This window comes from Benincasa hispida, unplaced genomic scaffold, assembly GCF_009727055.1.
Source record: "Benincasa hispida cultivar B227 unplaced genomic scaffold, ASM972705v1 Contig999, whole genome shotgun sequence".
Taxonomy (NCBI): Eukaryota; Viridiplantae; Streptophyta; class Magnoliopsida; order Cucurbitales; family Cucurbitaceae; genus Benincasa; species Benincasa hispida.
Genome location: NW_024065330.1, coordinates 474 through 21,647, shown reverse-complemented (window position 1 = coordinate 21,647; position 21,174 = coordinate 474). Strand labels below are relative to the sequence as shown.

At 36.7% G+C, this 21,174-nt stretch overlaps 1 protein-coding gene across 6 annotated transcripts; it reads left to right on the top strand.

Moving 5' to 3' along the window:
- The first annotated feature begins 1,494 nt into the window (after positions 1-1,494).
- Positions 1,495-8,075, top strand: LOC120070159 (RNA-dependent RNA polymerase 1-like). Of its 6 annotated transcripts, none has more exons than XM_039022009.1 (5): positions 1,495-1,574; positions 2,741-3,293; positions 4,406-6,291; positions 6,741-6,891; positions 6,984-8,075. In XM_039022009.1, the coding sequence occupies exons 2-5, from the start codon at positions 2,778-2,780 to the stop codon at positions 7,776-7,778; spliced, it is 3,348 nt and encodes a 1,115-aa protein (XP_038877937.1). In that variant the 5' UTR covers positions 1,495-1,574; positions 2,741-2,777; the 3' UTR covers positions 7,779-8,075. The 6 variants fall into 6 exon arrangements, with proteins under 6 accessions (XP_038877937.1, XP_038877934.1, XP_038877938.1 ...); XM_039022006.1 differs by having other exon boundaries at positions 1,572-1,707; XM_039022010.1 differs by lacking the exon at positions 1,495-1,574 and adding an exon at positions 1,729-2,138.
- The last annotated feature ends 13,099 nt before the right edge of the window (positions 8,076-21,174 follow it).

Genomic DNA, 21,174 nt, shown 5'->3' with positions numbered 1-21,174 from the left:
AAAAAAAAAAAAAAACTATTTTCTTTTTTCAAATAAATTTCTTTTTAGTAAAATTACAACTCATTTTTTTTTCTTTTTTAAAATCTATTTTACGTAGAACTTTGTAAATTAAAAATGGATTTGAGAAAAAAAGTTGGGTTCTAGCTAAACTAATAACAAAGCTAGATAAAAGAATCAGAAAATTGTTAAATTATACAAAATATCGGTTAAAATAGCGGTATAATTAAATTTACCAATAGTCCATTAGCTTAAGCTTTTGTGGATGTTTTACAATATCCTTAAATTTTGAGTAAGTTGTTTCCAGATTTTGAAAAAATTTCGGACACTTTTGATAATCATTTGGTTTTTAAAAATTAAATTGTTTAATTTCTATGTTTTGTATAGACTTTCTAACAAATTTTCAAATATGAAGTCGAATTTTAAAAACTAGAAAAAATAGTTTCCAAAAATTTGTTATTGATTTTACAATTTAGCTAGAAGTTCAAGTGTTTGTTTAAGAAAAGTAAAAATTATAATGGAAAATTTGAGAAGGAACAAATTTATATTTAAGAAACTAAAAATCACATGCATCCATAGACTTTTCGTAATTTCTTTAAAAAATATTATTAGCATATGAAATTAATCTTAAAAAAATATCCTTTTTAAGTAAAGTAAAAAAGAAAAATTAACGTGACAACGGATGGGTAAAAAGTAGAAGATATAATTGTTGTTGTTATTGTTATTATCATCATTATTTTAGTATTACTCATTATTTAGAATTATATGAAATATTAAGAATATTCTAACCATTCATTTCATTATAAAAAGATATCGTTAAAATTGTAATGAATTTTTTATTTACTATTAAATAATGTCACATGTATCCTCCAATTTTTTCACTTCTTAGTTATCGCATCCGCTTGCATCTTATTTTAACCTAAAAAAAAATAATGCTCGAAAGGTATTTTTCGAAACAAATTTTAGAGTTTAAAGATAAAAATTAAACTTTTCAAAATGATAAGCATAGTTGAAGCTTAAGGTCATTCTATATGATTTGACATTAGAAAAACTATTCAACATGTCACACATATAGTTTTATACACTTAAATTAACATAAATATTTCAAAATTTGTATCCATTGAAAAATAGATAGATCGTCAAATCTTTGTCAAATAGTTATCAATACTATGATAATAAATTTTTGTAGACATGCCAATATTTCTATATTTTTGGGTATCGATATAAAAGATGAATTCGCTATTTTCATGATATGATTAAAAAATCGAAATAGAAAAATGAAAAGCAACAAAATGTACAAATATATAAATATAATATAGATATAATATTGTAAATTTTGTATTTATTAATTTGAAATTTTTGTCAAATACTTTTTTATAATTTTTCCCTTGGCGGCTCATTCAATAATTTAATTTTTCCCCCAAAACTATAAGACAAATAATAAAAAAGAAAGATTACATTCCTTAGAGAATATTTAATTTAATTAATTGTTAAATAAAAACAGTTAAAGAAGGTTCAGTGTCATGGAGGCACAAAAAGAAAGACTTGGTTAATGAAAGTCTTCCTTTATTCTTAAGGTAAAGGCCCGCCCAATTGTGGAATCATTTCCCTTCATTCTCCATTTTCGTTTTTGGGTTTCCCCACTGCTATTTTGCAGTATAGTGTTGTGTACTGCTTCTTCTTCCTCTTTTTTATGAATCAATCTACTTGGTATTCACCCTAACTTTTCCCCCCATTGTTGATAATAGATGGATTGTTGAAGTGTTTCTTTTTTTCTTTTTTTTTTTTTCGGGTTAATATAAAGCTAATCTTCTTTGTCTTTGTGTTTCTTCATCTGGGTTGTTTTCTGATCTTGTTTTTTTTCTTGTTTTATCGTTCCCCTGTTCTGTCTGTGGATGTAGCAATATATGCCCTTCTTGTATCTCTGTAGGTTCTTACTGTTTCAGGGGTTGTTTATGATCTGGGGTTGTTTCTTCTCTTCAAATTTTAGTTTTCGCTTTGTGGGTGATCTTCTATTTGATTAAAATCTTGTGTTTATGATGGGGGAAGGAACAGAGTTTGTTTGGCTGTAATGTGTTCAAGAGGAACACCTGAGGAAAATGGAAGTGAGTGATGAGCAGAGCACTATTCTTGTACAGCAGGCAACACCTTTGAAGAAACTCTTCTTTTTAGTTTCTTGAGTTGTTGAAGCCATTTTTGTCTTTGAAGAAACCTGATCTTTTTTTTACATTTATTCCCAGTTTTTCTTCACTTAGGATAGGATTGGAATTGAGCTTGAAAATGTGTTTCTTAAAAACTCTTACACTGATGTTCCCACACATTTTCTTGGTCATATATAAGTTAGCATTATTGTGCATTCGTGCTCTTCTCCAAATGAGTATAATGTGATATAGCTTTCTTTTTGAATTGACAACTGGTTGATCCTCTATATCTTGAATGTGTCAACATTTTCAATTTGATCAAGATGATAATGTGTTTGCATTTGGAATGGAGTAGTATAAACCTTTGGAGAAAGGACTAAATATTTATCTTCTCATTGGATTGTTAGAGTCGTTCTTTTAAACTATTTACTGACTTCTTTATCTTGAGGCTTGATTTTTTGAGTTCAACAAGATGTGGGGTGGGGGATTTGAACCTCTGGCCTCTTAATCAAGGGTGCATACATTATGTCAGTAACTATACCCATGTTGCTTATTTTTAGACTCAATGATACGCATTATAATCAATTTGTTTGGTATGACAGGAAAAAAGAAGTTTGGAGTTGATTCTCTTTGGATTGAATGGGTAAAACAATTCAGCTTTTTGGATTCCCTTCTGGTGTATTACAAGAATCAGTTAAGACGTTTGTAGAGAGATTTACAGGCAAAGGAACTATTGATGCCATAAATACAAAACGTTCGAAGGGAAGAGGAAGACGAATGTATGCTATCATCCAGTTTACTGATGAAGAAGGTGCTAAGTCAATTATATCTAAGGCTACTGAAGGCCTTTTCTATGGTACTTCTTATCTGAAGGCAAGGGAGTGGAAACATGATATTCTACCAGATCCACCAGTATTTGAATACAACTTCAAAGGTCTAAGACTCCATCTTGGCTGTCAGATATCAAAGGAGAGTTTTTCCATGTTATGGACAGAGTCAAATGTTTCTGTGGATTTTGGGTTTGAGCAGCGTAAACTTTATTTCTTCATATCCTATCCTCATGTTGACTACATGCTCGTACTGCGCTACGAGAACATTTGGCAGGTTGAGCTACACAAGCCACAAGGCCAATCTGTAGATTATCTTCTGATTCAGGTTCATCCATTAACTTTGAACATTGTTATGTCATTGGTGTACTGGTTTCTTTTCTCTGCACCATTGGGAAATATCATGGATTTATCCAAGCACATTTACCAAAAAATTTCACTTATGTAATGGCTGTATTATTCTCTAATTAGAGGGATTCATTGGTTGACTCATACGCATTTTCATAGACTTGATTTCCATACAGGATAGTGGGTGGCTATAAAAGGATAACTGGAAAGTGGAATCTAGTACACCACCAAATTCATTAAACATACCTTAGTTGCTGAGAGAGTATATATATAGACTGAACACTTTTTGGGACAAAAGAATTAAGTGAATTTATTGATACCTTCAATGCAAAAAAGAAAAGAGAAACGGTTGAGATTTTTCTCAAAAGATGGTGAAAGGGATAATGGAAGTTGGCTGTAGATAAAATCTAGTGCTTCCATTGGGTCATGGAAGCTATAATTTTATTAAGAAAGTGCTTCTTTAACCTGGCCTTAGTTGTTTAATTTTATCATCCATTTTTGCTCCAACTTGATAGCTTGAAAACTATGTGTAGGATCTGTGTCTAATCAGATTTTGAGCCCCATAAGTTTAATTTTCTTTAGTAATTTCAATCTGACAGGATATGCTTTCTTTGAACGGAGCTAAAAGAGGTATCTAGATATGAATTTTTTACAAGCTAAGGGGATGTTTGGGGCACCGAGTTGAGTTATGAAGTTTGCAATAGTATGTTGGAGTTAGGAAGTCTGAATTTACAATGTAGAGTTGTAAGATGAAGTTCCTCGATAAATGTGCAAACTTTAATAGTGTTTACTATTGAAGTTGAGCTGTTTAACATCAACTTATGAAGCTGTGGGTCAAATATCCCCTAAATATATACAGAATTGAGCTCAGCACTTTTCTATATTTCTGTACTTCAGGATAAGATTATGAGGACAGGTAATCCATGCAAGTGAACATATATTTTTTAAAAACAAATTATGCTGTCTTCATTTTGATGTTGAGATAAGCAAGTCAAAGTTTTATAGCAAAGAATATGAGAATAGCTTAGATTATTTGCCCGTGTAAATTTTATATCGTGTATAATTCAAACTTTAACATGTTTGTATTATTAGTTATTTGGTGCTCCACGGATTTATGAGAGAGATGCAATATCTTTGGGACACATTATTGGTGACCCTTTCTTAAACTTTTCCATGGAAGTTGACACCCAATGGTTTCGAGCAACTGATTTCACTCCATCATGCTGCATTGGACAATCTGCAGCTATATGCTTGGAGATTCCTTACGGTCGCCAGCTCCCTAATTTTCATGATAAATTTGCTTACTTCAAAGAATTCAACGGTAAATTTTCATTGGTCAGTGGTTCTACTTATTCCTCCAATGTAAACTTGGTACCTGTAGTTAGACCTCCTCTAACTATCAACTTGCCTTATGCAATTTTGTTTAAGATAAATTTGTTGGTACAACAAGGTTGCCTTCCAGGCCCAGCTCTTGATATTAATTTCTATCAGATGGTAGATCCTCGGATATACAATATTGCCTTCATAGATCATGCTTTGAAGAAACTTCTTCACTTGAAAGAGTGTTGCTATAACCCATCAAAATGGTTAGATGAGGAGTACAGAAAGTACTTCAAATCAAAGAATCCCCCCCAGCCACCTATTTTGTCCTTAAGTGAAGGGTTAGTCTATGTACACAGGGTTCAAGTGACACCTTGCAAAGTTTACTTTTGTGGTCCGGAGGTTAATGTTTCAAATCGCGTATTACGCCGTTACCCTGACTACCTTGACAACTTTTTGCGTGTTTCATTTGTCGACGAGGAATTGGATAAAATGTATTCAACTGAGTTGTCTCCACGAGCATCCTCTTCTTTGGAGGACGGAAAGACGAAAATCTTTAAACGGATCCTTTCAGTTCTAAGAGATGGCATTACAATTGGTGATAAGAAGTTCGAGTTTCTAGCTTATTCATCTAGCCAATTACGGGAAAATGCTGCATGGATGTTTGCTCCAAGGGATGGACTTACTGCAGCTAGAATAAGGAGATGGATGGGAGATTTTCATTGTATACGAAATGTAGCCAAGTATGCTGCTAGACTAGGCCAATCCTTTGGTTCATCCACGGAAACTTTAAGTGTGAGTAGACGTGAAGTTAACCTTATTCCCGATATCGAAGTTGAATCAGGTGGTGGTGTCAATTATGTCTTCTCTGATGGGATTGGGAAAATATCAGTTAGTTTTGCTAAAAAAGTTGCTAAAAAATGTGGGATCAGGCATATGCCATCTGCTTTTCAGATTCGTTATGCTGGTTTTAAAGGTGTTATTTCTGTTGATCCTACCTCATCAGTAAAATTATCGCTCAGGAACAGCATGCTCAAGTATGAATCGACAGACACGAAGCTCGATGTTTTATCATGGAGTAAATATCATCCTTGTTTTCTAAATCGTCAGTTGATTACTCTTTTGTCTACACTTGGTGTTCAGGATCACGTGTTTGAGAGTAAACAAAGGGAATTGATTGATGAATTGGACACCATTTTTAGTGATCCAATGAAAGCTCAGCGTGCCCTTGAGCTAATGTCTCCAGGAGAGAATACCAAGATTCTTAAGGAAATGATGTTGTGTGGTTACAGACCTGATTCTGAGCCTTTCTTATGGATGATGTTGCACACATTCAGAGAATCAAAGTTGTTGGAATTGCGGAGGAAATCAAGGATCTTCATTCCAAATGGACGAGCAATGTTGGGATGTCTCGATGAAACAAGAAATTTGGAATATGGAGAGGTATTTGTGCAGTGTTCTGCACACCAACAGCTGCGTGATGATCACATAATCTTTAAGAGAAGAAAATCAAACCGGCATTTCATTGTAACCGGAACAGTAGTAGTGGCGAAAAACCCCTGCTTGCACCCAGGTGATGTGCGCGTTTTAACAGCCGTGGATGTACCAGCTCTGCATCACATGGTAGATTGTGTGGTTTTTCCACAAAAAGGATCAAGGTAAATGATCTAGTTTAACATCAAAATTTTCATCTCCGGTTCAATGAAATATATTTCTCCTTTTCAGCATTAGATAGATGTTTATACTTGACTTCATGAATTCTTGACCGTGTGGGCTAAGCACCTCTAATGTCATATCTGCTAGGAATTTTGCTGATCTTAGAAACTTTTTGTTTGACATGTCTTGAATCTGTTTAAGGAGGATGCCATATATAAATCCTCTAATCCTTACCTATATTTATTCTATGTATTTTGTACTCTATTCCTCCTCAAGTTAATATTCTTCTTGTCTCTTCAGGTAGCTAATACACCATTAGTCAACCACGTAAAACCGTGTTGTTTTCTTATTTGATTCTTTGCCTATTGACTATTTTTGTCATAACACTTATCTTGTTTGATTGTTTGCTTGTTGGTTGTTTTATGCCATAACACTTTTCTTTCTATGTAAGGCCTCATCCAAATGAATGCTCTGGAAGCGATTTAGATGGCGATATATACTTTGTGTGCTGGGACCCTGACTTGATTCCACCTCTACAAGTTGAACCAATGGATTATACCCCTGTACCTAGCAAATTACTAGATCATGATGTCACAATGGAGGTGTGTTTTACAAGTGAACTTTGGATTGTTGTTGTCAACAAGTATTTTGGAGGAAAAAGTTTTGATATGGTATAAATGTTGTTGTGATGCAGGAAGTTCAGGAGTATTTTGCAAATTATATGGTCAATGACAGTTTAGGAATCATTGCCAATGCTCATACAGCATTTGCAGATAAGGAGCCAGAGAAAGCAATGAGCAATCCTTGTATAGAGCTTGCAAAACTATTCTCAATTGCGGTAGACTTTCCAAAAACTGGTATCCCTGCTTTAATACCTGCTAATCTAAGAGTACAAGAATATCCTGATTTCATGGATAAAGCTGACAAAGTAACATACGAGTCAAAGAACGTATTGGGAAAACTATTCAGAATGTTGGATAACATTGGTCCAAACATTAAGAATATCAGGTCCTTTGCCTATACTCCGGATGTGGCTCGGGAAGCTTATGACCCTGACATGGAAGTTGAAGGTTTCGAAGAGTATCTCGACGATGCGATTTATCACAAGAACAACTATGACATGAGGTTGGGAAATTTGATGCACTATTATAAGATCAAAACCGAGGCTGAACTGATCAGTGGCGGTAGTTTGACATCATCACTATCTTTTACCAAGAAAAATGAAGCGGAATCGATCACCATGGCTGTTAAGTCGCTGCGAAAGGAGGCGAGGGGCTGGTTCAATGAGAATGCTGACTTACATTATGGACATGATACTAATGTGTATGCAAGAGCTTCAGCATGGTATTTTGTTACATATCATCACACCTACTGGGGTTGGTCTGATGGCAGAAAGAATCATGGCCATTTTCTTAGCTTCCCATGGTGTATTTATGATAAACTCATCCGTATCAAGAACCGCAAAACTAATTCTAGAGCTCGCTATTGATAAAACGTCTAAAAAAGTACACAGGGGGCGCCATCCGATTTGGTTCATCTAATTATGAGTTCTGAAGTTTGAGTACAAATCTAGAAATTTAGCTGCCTTTTTCTTGTCCATGTTTCAGTAATTTTAGGACTCAGTGTTATCAGAAGCTATATATATATGAATTGGAGAAATCCATTCCTTTGGTTTCTCCAAGGAATGTACAGCGACATATGAGTGTTGAACAACAATCAACCTTGGTATAATAGTGGCACAGGGCTGGTTATTTTTTACTAATCACTTTTAGTCATCTAGCCTATTTGTGAACCTTTTATCTAATCTTTTATTTCATTAACTTTATGGAGCATCAAATGACTTAACATTGAATTTCTTTTTTCTACATTTGATTGTACTAGTATATACAACAAATTTGGTTATCCTATGAGATTGGAAAAAGTGCATGTAGGTTTGACCTGGATAATTTCCACACTAAGGATACCACAGTTAATAAAATCTAAGCCCAGGTATTGATTATGCAACTTTGACTATCAACTGCATACTAGATATCTACTACAAGTCAAGCATCTAGCAACAAATGTAAAGAAGGAGAGGTGTAGAAACAATCATATTGAAAGGTCAATCACCAAATAACCATGAGTAGATGTGATATTATAAGTTTTTTTTCTCTTAATTGAATTTGTAACTGATGACGAAAAATTAGTTATCAATTACTTGACGACTAAAATTAGGTGAACGCAATATGCGATGCATGTTCTTAATGTATGCGTTGATTATCATGCATTGGAATGAACTATTCATTAACGAATGTATGCGATGACCATGCGTTCCTATCACAAGTTTTCTTGCGCTCGCGTCAAGTATAACGTGAACGCAAGTTTCTCGGGTGATCTGAGGTCGAACTCAGGGACTTGTAACTAAATGCTATGCGGTAATGTGAATGCAACGGTTGAATAAAAGAATGGATGGGAGGTTTTAAACTAACACTACTCCTACTCCTAAGTAACAGACAAAGCAATGAGAAGTATGAATGAGAGGTAGAGACACGACAATTGTTGACGCAGAGTAAATGGATGGAAAATAGATAAAATGTGGAGATGTCTTCATCGCAACCCTTAAGAGTGACCACAAGGGAACCTCAGCCAACGCAAGCTATGCGATCATGCTATACACACTAAAAGCCTAAATCTAGGACGTATGCGATGTGTATGCAAAAAGGTTGAGATGACCGCATACAGCCACCATATCCTACTTCCTGGACGCAGCCATTGTCCTCTCCGTAGGGCGCATACGCTGTGTAATAGCAAACGGAGCTTATTCCTAAGTCTCCATTCTTGCTTATGCAAACCTAATCTAGCTCTCTCGAGCATCGATTCTAACCTAGCTCTCTCAAGTCTTAGGTTCTTTCTTTAGAATCTCTCTCAAGTAGCTCTAAAGGTGTGAAGGACGCATACATAAGACAAAGTAACAACATAAACTTAGCTAACGCAAGATTATTCCTATCTCTAGTGAACAATAGCTTACATTGCTTAATGCGACCAACCACTTACCCTCTCGGGCAGTTAGTTGTTGCTGACTTTACTCGTAGACAAGCGTTGCGTCTGCCTATAGACAGGCGTTGCTATAGCTTCACACCAAGAAAATAAGGTTTTCTCACATACTCACACAACGCACACCTCCCGGTGATTTGCTACATATTTCATATCTCTATCCACAAGACTAAGTATGCGATACTCTAGCAATCTCACTAAGTGATGCAATGAAAGTTAAGGAGGCTAAGTAAAGAAAGATGGAGATGAAATCGAAGGAAACATAGAAATGTATTGAACACATAATGTATTAATTCCTTAATAACAAAATGTAATACAATACAATACAATATAAGAAAATGAGAGAAAATGAAATGACTAGCTGGAAGCAATGTCTTACTTCCAGCGAATGTGTGTCAAGGCTGCCGGTGGTGCCATAGAATGGCGGTGGAGCTGACTCTCTCGAGATCCAACTCCAGCAAAGGCTCTGGTCATCACTCGGAATGGATGAAGGAGATGAAGTACTCTCAAGCTTCTTTCTCACGCATTAGTTTGGATCACAAGGATCCGCCCTAAGGCGAACCTCGGGCGAAAACCTTGGATAAGTTGAAATTCTGCTCACCGGCTTCTATTTATAGAGTTCGATCACCGACAGCATTAATGGACTGCTCTGATTCTGACATTCGCGGTGCGTTAGTCCTTTTCTGAATCTCTACTACTAACAGCGTGGTAGGTGAAATGTTACCATCATCTTTTGGTTTTCTCGAGATATGCGTTGATGCATTCATTCCACCAACCTTGCGTTGATCCCTCTAGTATGCGTTATCGTGTAGCCGCAATCGTGCAGTGACCGCATTTTCTTAATACCACAACTTCCACACGATGACTGCAATTGCTTGACGATCACAACTCCTATACGATGGACGCATGCGGCTGATTACCGCAACACCCATGCGTTGATCGAATGCGTTTGCCTTTGCAATGGAGAGTTTCTCCGCATGCGGTTGTCTATGCGGTAGTCCGGCTTCTGCGTTTGCATCTACTTCCTGTGTTAGCTACAAAAATAGACAGTTGAACGCATAGTAACGCATAATAATGGGTTAGCTGAGATTCTCAATGTTGAACGCCGCAAGCTCATTTTCTCATGAATTCCTAACATAATTGTCACATATTCTGCTTAACAGCCCTCATAATTCTAAATAAAAGACCTAAGATGACATGTATTTCTGCATGTCATCAGTAACCAATATTAGTAGATTCATTTAATGTGATTTTTCTAATCAAGCTAGAAGTTATCAAGATCTACGGCTACCATTCAAGGGGGGAATACACTAGTTACACTTATGTGTGGAATGGGTGCATTAGGAAAGGATGTTATGTAGACACAATCATGAAGTTGAAAGTACCGGAGATTATAATATAAAAAAGCTTCCTTGATGTAAGAAGGAGGAAGAAAGGGAGGCTAAACGATCGTTGGGAGGTGAGCTAAACGATCGTTGGAAAAAAGGCTAGACGATCGCTGTCAAATATCTAGAAGATCATTGGGAAAAAGGTAAATGATAGGACAAGCGTTTACATGATAGAGGTAAGCGTGTAGACAATAGGGTAGGAGACTGAATGATTGGGTTGAGAGTGTAGGCGACAAAAAGTACACGATAGGATGTAGACAGTCGGGTTGGAAGTGTACACGATGGAGAGTACACGATAGGATATAGACGATAGAGGAAATTTACTATACGATAGGTATAGAGCATAAACGATAGAGAGAATTGATTAAGACAATCGGCCTTCATGACCTGTATCACTCGTCATGTAGCGCTATTTATTAGCATATGAAAAGCCACATGACAAGTATCAATGGTCTACAATAACAACCATGAAAGAGAAAATACATAATTAACCATTAAATAGTGGAACCTGAAACTGAAGGAGAAAATGCAGAAAAATGAATGGAAAAATCTGTTATTTTCTTCAGTAACGTTACAATCATTTATCATCCCCCCACAAGCGAACTAGGAGCTGCCGTAACTATAAGCTTGGTTTTCAAACTAAGAAAGCGAGGACTTGGTAAGGCTTTTATCATGATGTCGACTAGTTGATCCTTAGAGGGAAGGAATCGAACTGAAAGCTGTTTGGAGGCAACCTTTTCTCTGAGAAAGTGAAGATCAATCTCAAGATGTTTTGTCCGGTTGTGAAGCACAGGATTGGCGGCCATGTAGGTGGCGCTGAGATTGTCACAAAGCAACAGGGGGGTGGAGATGTTATTGACACCAAGTTCAGTGAAAACTGATTGGATCCATAAAACCTCAGTGGCAGCATTGGACAAACCATGATATTCTAATTCGACACTGGATCGAGAGATGATCTTTTGCTTAGATGAGTTCCATGAAATAAGGCTTGAACCAAGGAAGACACAGAATCCACTCATGCTTTACCTGTCATCCGGGCAGCTGTCTCAATCGGCATTTGTGTAGCAAGTTAAGGCCAAAACAGGGGACTTGGTTAGAAGAATACCATGATTGGTCGTGCCTTTGAGGTACCGAAGGAGACATTTTTCTGCTTGAAAATGGGAAGTGGTTGAGGCGTGCATGAACTGACAGAGCTTATTGACACCGAAGCTAATGTCTAGTCTAGTCAGTGTACAATATTGGAGAGCACCAACTAGGCTTCTGTATTCAGAGGGGTTGTCCAACGATTGTCCATCGGTGAGGGACAGTGAGGCACCAACAGCCATTGGAGAGTGAATTGGCTTGCAGTCAATGAGTTGTACACGTTCAAGGAGATTATGAATGTACTTGGACTGAGACAAATGTAAGTGGTCTGAAGAGCGAAGCACCTAATGCCAAGGAAAAAAGATAGATCACCGAGATCTTTAAGTACAAACTGAGTGTTTAAGCAAGTAATGAAGTGCTGAATAGTTGTAGGGCTATTTCTAGTAACAATAATGTCATCAACATAGATAATAAAAATAATTAAAGTATGTGAGTTGTGGAAAATGAACATGGATGTATCAGACTTTGCATTAGAGAAACCCCATTGTATCAGACAGGTGCTGAGCTTGGAGAACCATGCGCGAGGACTTTGCTTGAGGACATATAATGCCTTGTGTAGCAGTAATACGTGATCAGGGTGTTTATCACTTATGAAACCAGATGGTTGTTTGATGTATACTTCCTCAGATAGATCGCCATTGAGGAAGGCATTGTGTATGTCAAGTTGTCGAATGATCCAGTTTTGAGACAGAGCAATTGACAGAACAAGCCGAATGGTAGTAGGCTTAACTACTAGACTGAAGGTCTCAAAGTAATCGATGCCATAGTCTTGGTTGAAGCCTTGAGCAACCAAACGAGCCTTGTAATGAGCAATCTCACCAGATGGAGTTTGTTTGAGTCTGAACACCCATTTGCTGCCAATAACTTTGCGATCCTGGGGCAAAGTTGTGAGAGACCATGTATTATTTATGATGAGGGCTTCATATTCCTTAAGCATTGCTTGTTTCTAGCTTGGTGAAGGAGAGCTTCCTTGTAGGATCGTGGTTATGTTTTATCCAAGTCAGTAACCTTGGATAGCCAAGCCTTTGGTTTGAAAATACCCATCTTGGACCGTGTAATCATGGGGTGGTTATTGGTTGTGAGGGGTAGGGATGGTGTTGGTTCTGAGATGGTAGGAAGGTTAGGGTGTGGGGAAACAGGGGGAGTTGGGACAATAGAGGTAAGTGGTAGTGAGGGAGAGGAAATAATAGGAGTTGGTGGATCGGTTGATGGTTCAGGTGATTGGGAAAGATGGGGAGGGGGTTGGTTGAGAGGTGTAGATGTAGGTATGGGTTGAGATGATAGAGGTGGTATAGAGGGAGGTAGGTGGAGGGAATGATGGTGATGAACATCGTTGCTGTCAGAATTGGCAGTGACCTGATGTAAGGGAGAAGGGCTGACTGGAATAGGAATGAAAAGGACTTGAGAGGAAAAATGTGAAGGAGAAGAGATTGATGGAGAGTTATCAAGGAAAGGGAAAGCAGTTTCATTGAAAATGACATGCCTAGAGACATAAATTCGACCGGTTGTGCGATGAAGGCAAAGATATCCTTTATGCAAGGAAGAGTAGCCTAAGAATACACACAGATGAGATCTATATTGGAGTTTATTGTCATTGAACGACTGAAGGAATGGGAAACAGGTGCAACCGAAGACTTTCAGCAGTTGGTAATCAGGAAGTTTGGAGTATAAGGTTTCATAGGGGGACTTATTTTCAAGGAGAGGTGTAGGTAGTCGATTGATAAGGTAGATGGCGGTATGGAAAGCGAAGGGCTAGAAGCTGTGTGGAACAGAGAAGTGAGCAAGCATGACTAGACCAACTTCAACGATATGCCTATTCTTTCGTTCGACAGTGCGTTTTGTTTGGGTGTGTAAGGACAAGATACACGCTGAATTATGCCAAGTTTGTCTAGTATAGAAGAGAGAGCTTTGAACTCCCCTCCTCCATCAGTTTGGATCGATTTAATAGTGATGGAAAACTGATTCGAAATCATAGCTTGAAACTTAAGAAAACAGGGTAGAACTTTAGATTTTGTTTTCATTGTATAGATCCAAGTGAACTGAGAGAAAACATCGATAAAAAGTAAGAAATATCTATTTCCATTTACTGAATTGATCGGGGAAGGACCCCATACATCGGCATACACCTAATCAAAGGGAGAGGGTGGACGAGAATTAGACACTTGAAAAGGTAAACGATGGCTCTTGGCCATTTGATAGTGTTCAAAAACTGATACATTTGACTTATTTTTGTACTTCAATTTGCATTTGGACAAGATAGAAACTGGAGAGGAGGGGTGTCCTAAACGACGGTGCCACAAACAAAAACCTGTGAGTGCTGAGATGAAGGTAGTTGGATGAGATGAGGAACTGAATGATCTTGTAGCCGATGGATTGACAGAAATCTTGTATAGGCCACGATCAAGTGTGCCCCGGAGGAGTGGACTCTTGGTTTGAAGGTCTTTCACAACAAATGAGTCATGGAAAAATTCAACATAAGCATTATTATCATGACATAAACGACCGATGCTAATTAGATTTTGAGATATTGAAGGTGTGTGAAGAACAGAGTGAAGGTGAATTGGAGTATGCGATTGAGATGAAAGAAAAGGGGAGGAATCAGTGTGAGAGATGGAAAGGGACTTACCGTTTCCTATGACAACTTGTTCACCACCACAATAAGGGACAGGTTGTTGGATGTTGGACAAGTCAGGGGTCATGTGATGAATGGCTCCGGAATCCATATACCAGCCTTCATCGAGGTGATTTTTGGTTGGAGCAGGGGGAGTAGTAATGTAGGATAGCGGCTGAGTTGGGGTTGGTGTTGCTTGGGAAATTGAGCTTGGGGATGTTGAATGGTTCTGTATTTTGGATTGTCAATATTATAGCAGGACAGTGATGTATGGCCAAACTTGTTACAGATTTGGCATTGTGGCCGATTGGAGGATTGGGATAGTTGATGGGTGGTTGGTCGTGGAGCTCGGGTGGGTGGTCTATGAGATGTATAATTTGTGGCAGTCACAGCAGAGAAAGGAGGGTTAGGGAAAATACTTGGAAGAGATGGAGAAGGTCAGAAAGATGACCTGGTAGTTTGTGGCTAGTGAGGACGTCGAGGTTGAAGTGAGAGCTGGGCGACATTGGCTTGCATCTGTTGGAGTTGGTCCATGGCAGACTGGGATTTTAGCTGACAATCATATATGATGAGGAGGCTGCAAACATCGACGATAGATGGGCGATCAGTTCTATTCTGAATGGAGGTCACAAACGGATTGTATTCAGTGCCAAGGCCTTCAAGAATGTATGCAAAGTAATCACGGTAAGACAGTGGTTCTCCGATAGCAAAAAAATTGTCGGCAATGTCTTTTATCTTAGCAAGGTATTGAGAAATGCCGATGCCATCCTTTCGTATCTTTTGAAGTTGAGAGTGCAAGCCCATTATCCAGGCTGTGGAAGAGGATTTATAGACCATTCGGAGTGCTTCCCAGATTTCCAGTGCGGATTCATATCCGATGATTTCTCCCATCTTATCTTCATTGAGAGAGGAGTAAAACCAGCTCCTGATTGTTCGATTGCACTTCTACCAATAGGAGAAATGGGGATTGAGTTGAGTTTGCTGAGGGTCGAGGTATTTTGGTGGCTAAGGATAGGTTCCGTCAATGAAGCTTTCAAGGGCATAGCCCATGATAAGGTTGAGAAGCTGATTCTTCTAGAGAAGGTAGTTCGAATCATTTAGCTTGATAGTGAGGGATTAGGACATGTGAGGGAAGTTTGCGACGGGGGATTGTGGGGAAGGGATTAATCGGTATCGGATTTTGAAAAGAATGATGGTTAGGGACATCGGCGTAGTGAGGGTGAAGAGGTGGTGGTGGAGGGCCATATTGGAGAGGGTAGAATGGATTTCGAGCAGAGGGAGGGGCTCGCTGAGTAGCGGGTGGGGTAAGTGATGGAGAAGATATTGATATGGTGGTCGAAGGTAGAACAGTTGAATGAATACTTGGGTTTGATGTCACTGGTAGGGTAGAGTTTTCTTAAGATGTTCCTAAGCTGGACGCCATGAGGAAGGGCAGGATGCTTTAGAGCTCTGATACCATGTAAGAAGGAGGAAGAAAGAGAGGCTAAACGATCGTTGTCAAAAACTAAGCGATCGTTGAGAGGTGAAGGCTAAATAAATTTGGGAAAAAGGCTAGATGATCGTTGAGAAAAAGGCTAGACAATCGTTGGAAAAAAGGTAAACGATAGGACAAGCGTCTACACGATAGAGGTAAGTGAGTAGAACATGGGGTAGGAGACTACACGATTGGGTTGAGCGTGTAGGCGACAGAAAGTACACGATAGGATGTAGACGATAGAGGAAATTTACTATACGATAGGTAGAGAGCATAAACGATAGAGAGAATTGATTAAGACGATCGGCCTTCACGATCTGTATCACTCGTCGTGTAGTGCTATTTATTAGCATATAAAAAGCCACATGGAAAAGTATCAATGGTCTACAATAACAGCCATGAAATTAGAGAAAATACATAATTAACCACTAAATAGTGGAACCTGAAGCTGAAGGAGAAAATGCCGAAAAATGAATGGAAAAATCTGTTATTTTCTTCAATAACGTTGCATTCATTTATCACTTGACTAATTGAAAGAAAGAAGAAGAAGAAGCTACACTAAACAAGTAGTAAATGGAAGGAGCAACCAGAGGAATAACTAAATCTAACTGCCTAATAAAATAGGTAAAAAAAAAATGTTATATTTATAAATATTTTGGTTCATTCTACTATATTGGAAAACAAGCCTAATTTATACTTGTTTTTTATTTTTTATTTAGGAAAATTTGGACTTGATGGACTCTTATATCATATAAATAACTTGAGGTTTTATCTTAAAATCAATTAACGATGGGAGAAGTATCGTATCTATTTCTCGATTTTTCAAATGTGGGATTCTCAACATATTGATGGGCCCTTATACCATATTAAATAAGTTCTATCTCAAAACCAATTAAACATCGTGAGGTCCCTCAATTTTTCTAATGTGGGATTCTCAACCCACTAAGCTGTAAGTTCCTTTTTACTTGATTTGATTATTCTAAACTTGGAAATTCCCCTTCAACGCTAAGTTATATGCAACCTTCTTTATATCATCCTTGTTGACAAACACAACGTTCTTTGTATATACATGGTGGTGTATAAAATAAGATGTAATTTATTTTAAAACAATAAATTTAAAGTACACTATTTATTTCAAAAGAGGAAGGGAACCACCCAACTTTTTGAAAGTTGAAACATGAGGTTCAACAATATTTCAACAAGAGAAAAAAAAAGGTAAAAAAAAAAAAAACCAATTACTAAGGTCCACGACAATTCACTCAAATAACAACTAAATCCAATCAAATTGATAGTTGTAATGCCCTGAGTTTAAGAGAGGGATATCAATTAACTAATATCACATTCGAATGAGGGAAATCTTGAAAATATGAAAGTATAGTTAAGAAATAATTTAAAAAACTGAAAGTTACTACTTTATACCAATAAAATATGCCTTCATTTTCAGTGGCACACAATCTAAAGATTTCAAAATTAAGTATACTTAATTCGGAATAATTCTATGTTGATTAACCTTCTAAAAATTTTCTTAAAAAGTATGTGAATGATGACATAGTATAAATCTTTCATTTCTTCGAGAAAATAGATAGTTTTTTTTTGTTTTTTTTTCCAAAGAGAATCTAATGGTTGAGCTGGGTTGAATGTTAATTGATGAGGATGAAAAATCATGACAACCCCATCTACAAATACATTAGCTAGAAAGCAAAAAGTAAAATATTGTAGCCCTTTTTTTTTTTTAATTTTTAGTTATTATTCATAACTCTCCTAAATGGAATTTTTCGGAGTATCGCGATCAAGGGAAAATAAAAATCAACCACGAGAAAATAGAGTTGATCCAAACATGTTCATACTCCTTTAAAAATTAGAATTATAACCTTAATATGTATTGCAATTTTAACTCAAAACATCGTGCATGGTAAGCAAAATTCAACATATATTTGATCTTCTATGAATTTTTTTTAGGAGCTTAAGCCCTTGAACCTATATTTCTATGACTAATATGAACTTAGTTTAATTTAAACATACTTCTTTTAGTTCTCAAGGTTTTGCATATGTTTAGGATCAAAAGCAAAGTCTTATTTATAAGCTTTTTCCTCCTCATTTACTTTTATGATTCCTTTTGTATCGAACACTTTCAAAAGCAAAGTCTTATCATTTCATATTAATATACATTTTTACATTTGTTTTCTTCTTGAACTTTGGTTATCAATTTTTATAATAATTATTTTCCTCAAACTTTATCAAATAATTTAGATTAAACAAAATACATGCAATTTAAATCTTATGATATTTTTAGTAATTATATTATAATAAATTAAGAAAATATGTCTAATGGAACTTTAAATTTTCAACTTTCTTTTTGACATACCCATAAGTTTTGAAAAAAAATATTGAACAAAGTCTTTGACCAATTAGATGCAAAGTTAAAAATTGGGTCGCCTCGACGAATGTCTAATTTTAAATAGCATTTTTGAAAAATGTTTAAAACTATGTTTCACTTAAAAAATATCTAAATGCATAAAAACTATATTTTATTTAACTGAAAGGGAAAATTACTCTTAAGTCAATAATATTAAATGATATTTTAATAGAAAATCTAATACAATGAAATCAAAACAAACCTAACAAATTGAATCTAAATTTCGAGATTACAAAATTAAAATGAAAACAAACAAACAAAATTACAACATCTAAGAAACAAAAACAAAATAGACATGAAAGGAAAAAAATCATAATTTATTTTCTTTTCTCCATTAATCGTGCAAGTGGGGGGTTAATTTCAGTTTTAATAACTGAAGAATAAAATGAAAAGATTTTTCATTTTTTGATTAATCGAATTATTATTGCATACAATTGATCGATGAAAGAAAGTTATACGATATCCCTTTCGAGAGACTAAACGACCGAGCGAAGTTTACTAGACGATTGCTCCTCTTTTACTAAACGATCGAGTACCCACTGTCTATACAATAGACTAATCTTTTCTCCCACTTACTGGGTCGTTTAACTCAATCGTATACATCCTCCTTCCCTCTACCAAATGCACACAGAGCCCACACCTCTTGGATTCTCATTCCGAGAATACCAAGGTAACCAAGTGGTAGTGTCGATGGTTGTCCTTTTAGGATCAGACATTTTGTGATTATACTGGGTAATTGTTGCGTTCGTGATCGTTTAGACTTTGCTGGGACACCTAACTAGTGTAGATCGAAGGAATACGTGAAGAAGAGTTCTTCAAAGGTATGTCTCTCAATGCCCTTTGTATTTAAGTTAAGAAAGCATGTTGTAATTTTCTCAAAGATGCATAACTGTGGTTGTTTGTTTGTAAATGTTTTATTCTTCCACAATAGGCTTGAAAAGATCTTGCTTCCGCTCACTGGTTCTCTTGAATAAGAGATCCTTCAATTAGTATCAGAGTCAGGTTGTTCTGATAATCCAAATCCATTGATTTATTGAATTGCATTTATATTTAAATATTAGATATATTTATGGATGTGGGTTAATAGAGTTTCTGGGATGATTGCCTCGGTTATTACTTTCTTTTACATTTCAAAGTTAATTGTAAGGGCCCCTGTGTTTTTGGTCATATTTGAAAGATCTTTTAACGAAGAGTTTCATGAGCACGTTCGGATCGCTCCAATTTCACCGTGACCGAAATACATCAAATACATTCAAATACACAGTTATGCAAACAAACAATAATTAACGACATGTTTTGAACAAGAAATAATAAGGGAGAGAGTTCTCATACCAGTTGAAGACACTCTTCTAACTATGGAACTCAACACAACAGAAGACCTCTACCCGATCAACCAACGCCCAGCAGATGCATCGACTATAGCAACACGAACAACCACAAACACACGAACGCAGCGGGGACAATACCACCAAAAAGGAGCCCCAGGTATTCTTGGAGTGAGAACCCAAAGCGTGGTCTTCGGTGAGTTTGGTAGAGGTAGGAGGAAGAATTGATCATGTAGGCGATAAGCAAGTGGGAGAGAATATGAAGCTATCACATAACAAAATGCTTATCGCTTAGAAGAAACTACATGATCATGTAGATTTTACTGAACGATCGTAGGCAATCGTTTAGCAATCACGACACACTATACGATCGTTTAAGAAAGCCAACCGATTGTTTAGGACTTAGTGTGTGGTCGTTTAGGCGCTAGGTAGGCAATCGTTTAGGCACGAGGTATTCAATCGTTTCGGCGCTGAGTGACTATCGTATAGGCTCTCGAGTTTAAGCAATCTATTACGTTTTCACACCAACGCCCACCTTCCAATCTTTTTCCAAACCATTCAAAATGAAACATATTTCATTTTTATTCATCAGTTATAATAACCAATGTTGTTCCCTATTAACGCACGTCCGAGTGAGATTTTGTGTTAATTATCATATAATTAACCAATTAAATTATTAATAAATATAATCATATTATATTTTTACCCTATAGTTTGATATCACATATCTACTATAGTAATTTCTCCTTACTCGATATAAATTCCTATTTTATATCTAATGTTCCTCCAAATAATGTATCTCAATATATTTAGCCAATTATATCATATATAATATAACTAGTCCATTTATATCATATACACATCGAACTTCCTATTGTCATTTCGCACATTATCAAATCATAACCCAAAACACTGTTTCTCGATTTATCCAAGCTACCCAATGGATACTAATGACCTGGGGCTCGAAGCTCCAACGGTCAGATGAAATATTGACTAAATCTTTACCACTGAGATCGCCAATGCAGAGTTAACTAGTCGAGAACATGCCAACTAAAGTAACCAACAGCTGAACTTCTTCTGTTTACCATAGATTTTATGAGTTGTTGTGCCCATCGGATATAACCAATCATGAAGTACGATGAATCCTTCAGCAGAATGCTACGTTAAGTACAGCTTGTTGAACCAATTATCGACGTTTGCCCCTCTAGTTACATCTAACTCTTAAAGTAGCACTGATTTCTCTAATGACAACAGAACATAATCAACTATGTGATGAACACTTCTCAAGCCAAGAGAAGTTTGTCGGGCGCACAATCGTTCAAGAGCCCTGGAATCAAACCCTTAAGGGATACTCTATCTACTTACCCTCTACCCTGGGAAGGAGTTTATTCCATCTTGTGTGGCTTGAGTACTTAGAGCTCCCAAAATCACGATCGACGAATCCCCAAAATGGTAGGTTTTGATATTTGGAGACCTGGCCCACTCGCACCCATAC

Excerpts from the sequence above, each read along its gene's own strand:
- LOC120070159 (XM_039022009.1), top strand. The coding sequence starts at position 2,778 with ATGGGTAAAACAATTCAGCTTTTTGGATTCCCTTCTGGTGTATTACAA. Across the intron at positions 3,294-4,405 it reads TAGATTATCTTCTGATTCAG|TTATTTGGTGCTCCACGGAT; the intron begins GTTCATCCATTA and ends TTGTATTATTAG. Across the intron at positions 6,292-6,740 it reads TTTCCACAAAAAGGATCAAG|GCCTCATCCAAATGAATGCT; the intron begins GTAAATGATCTA and ends TTTCTATGTAAG.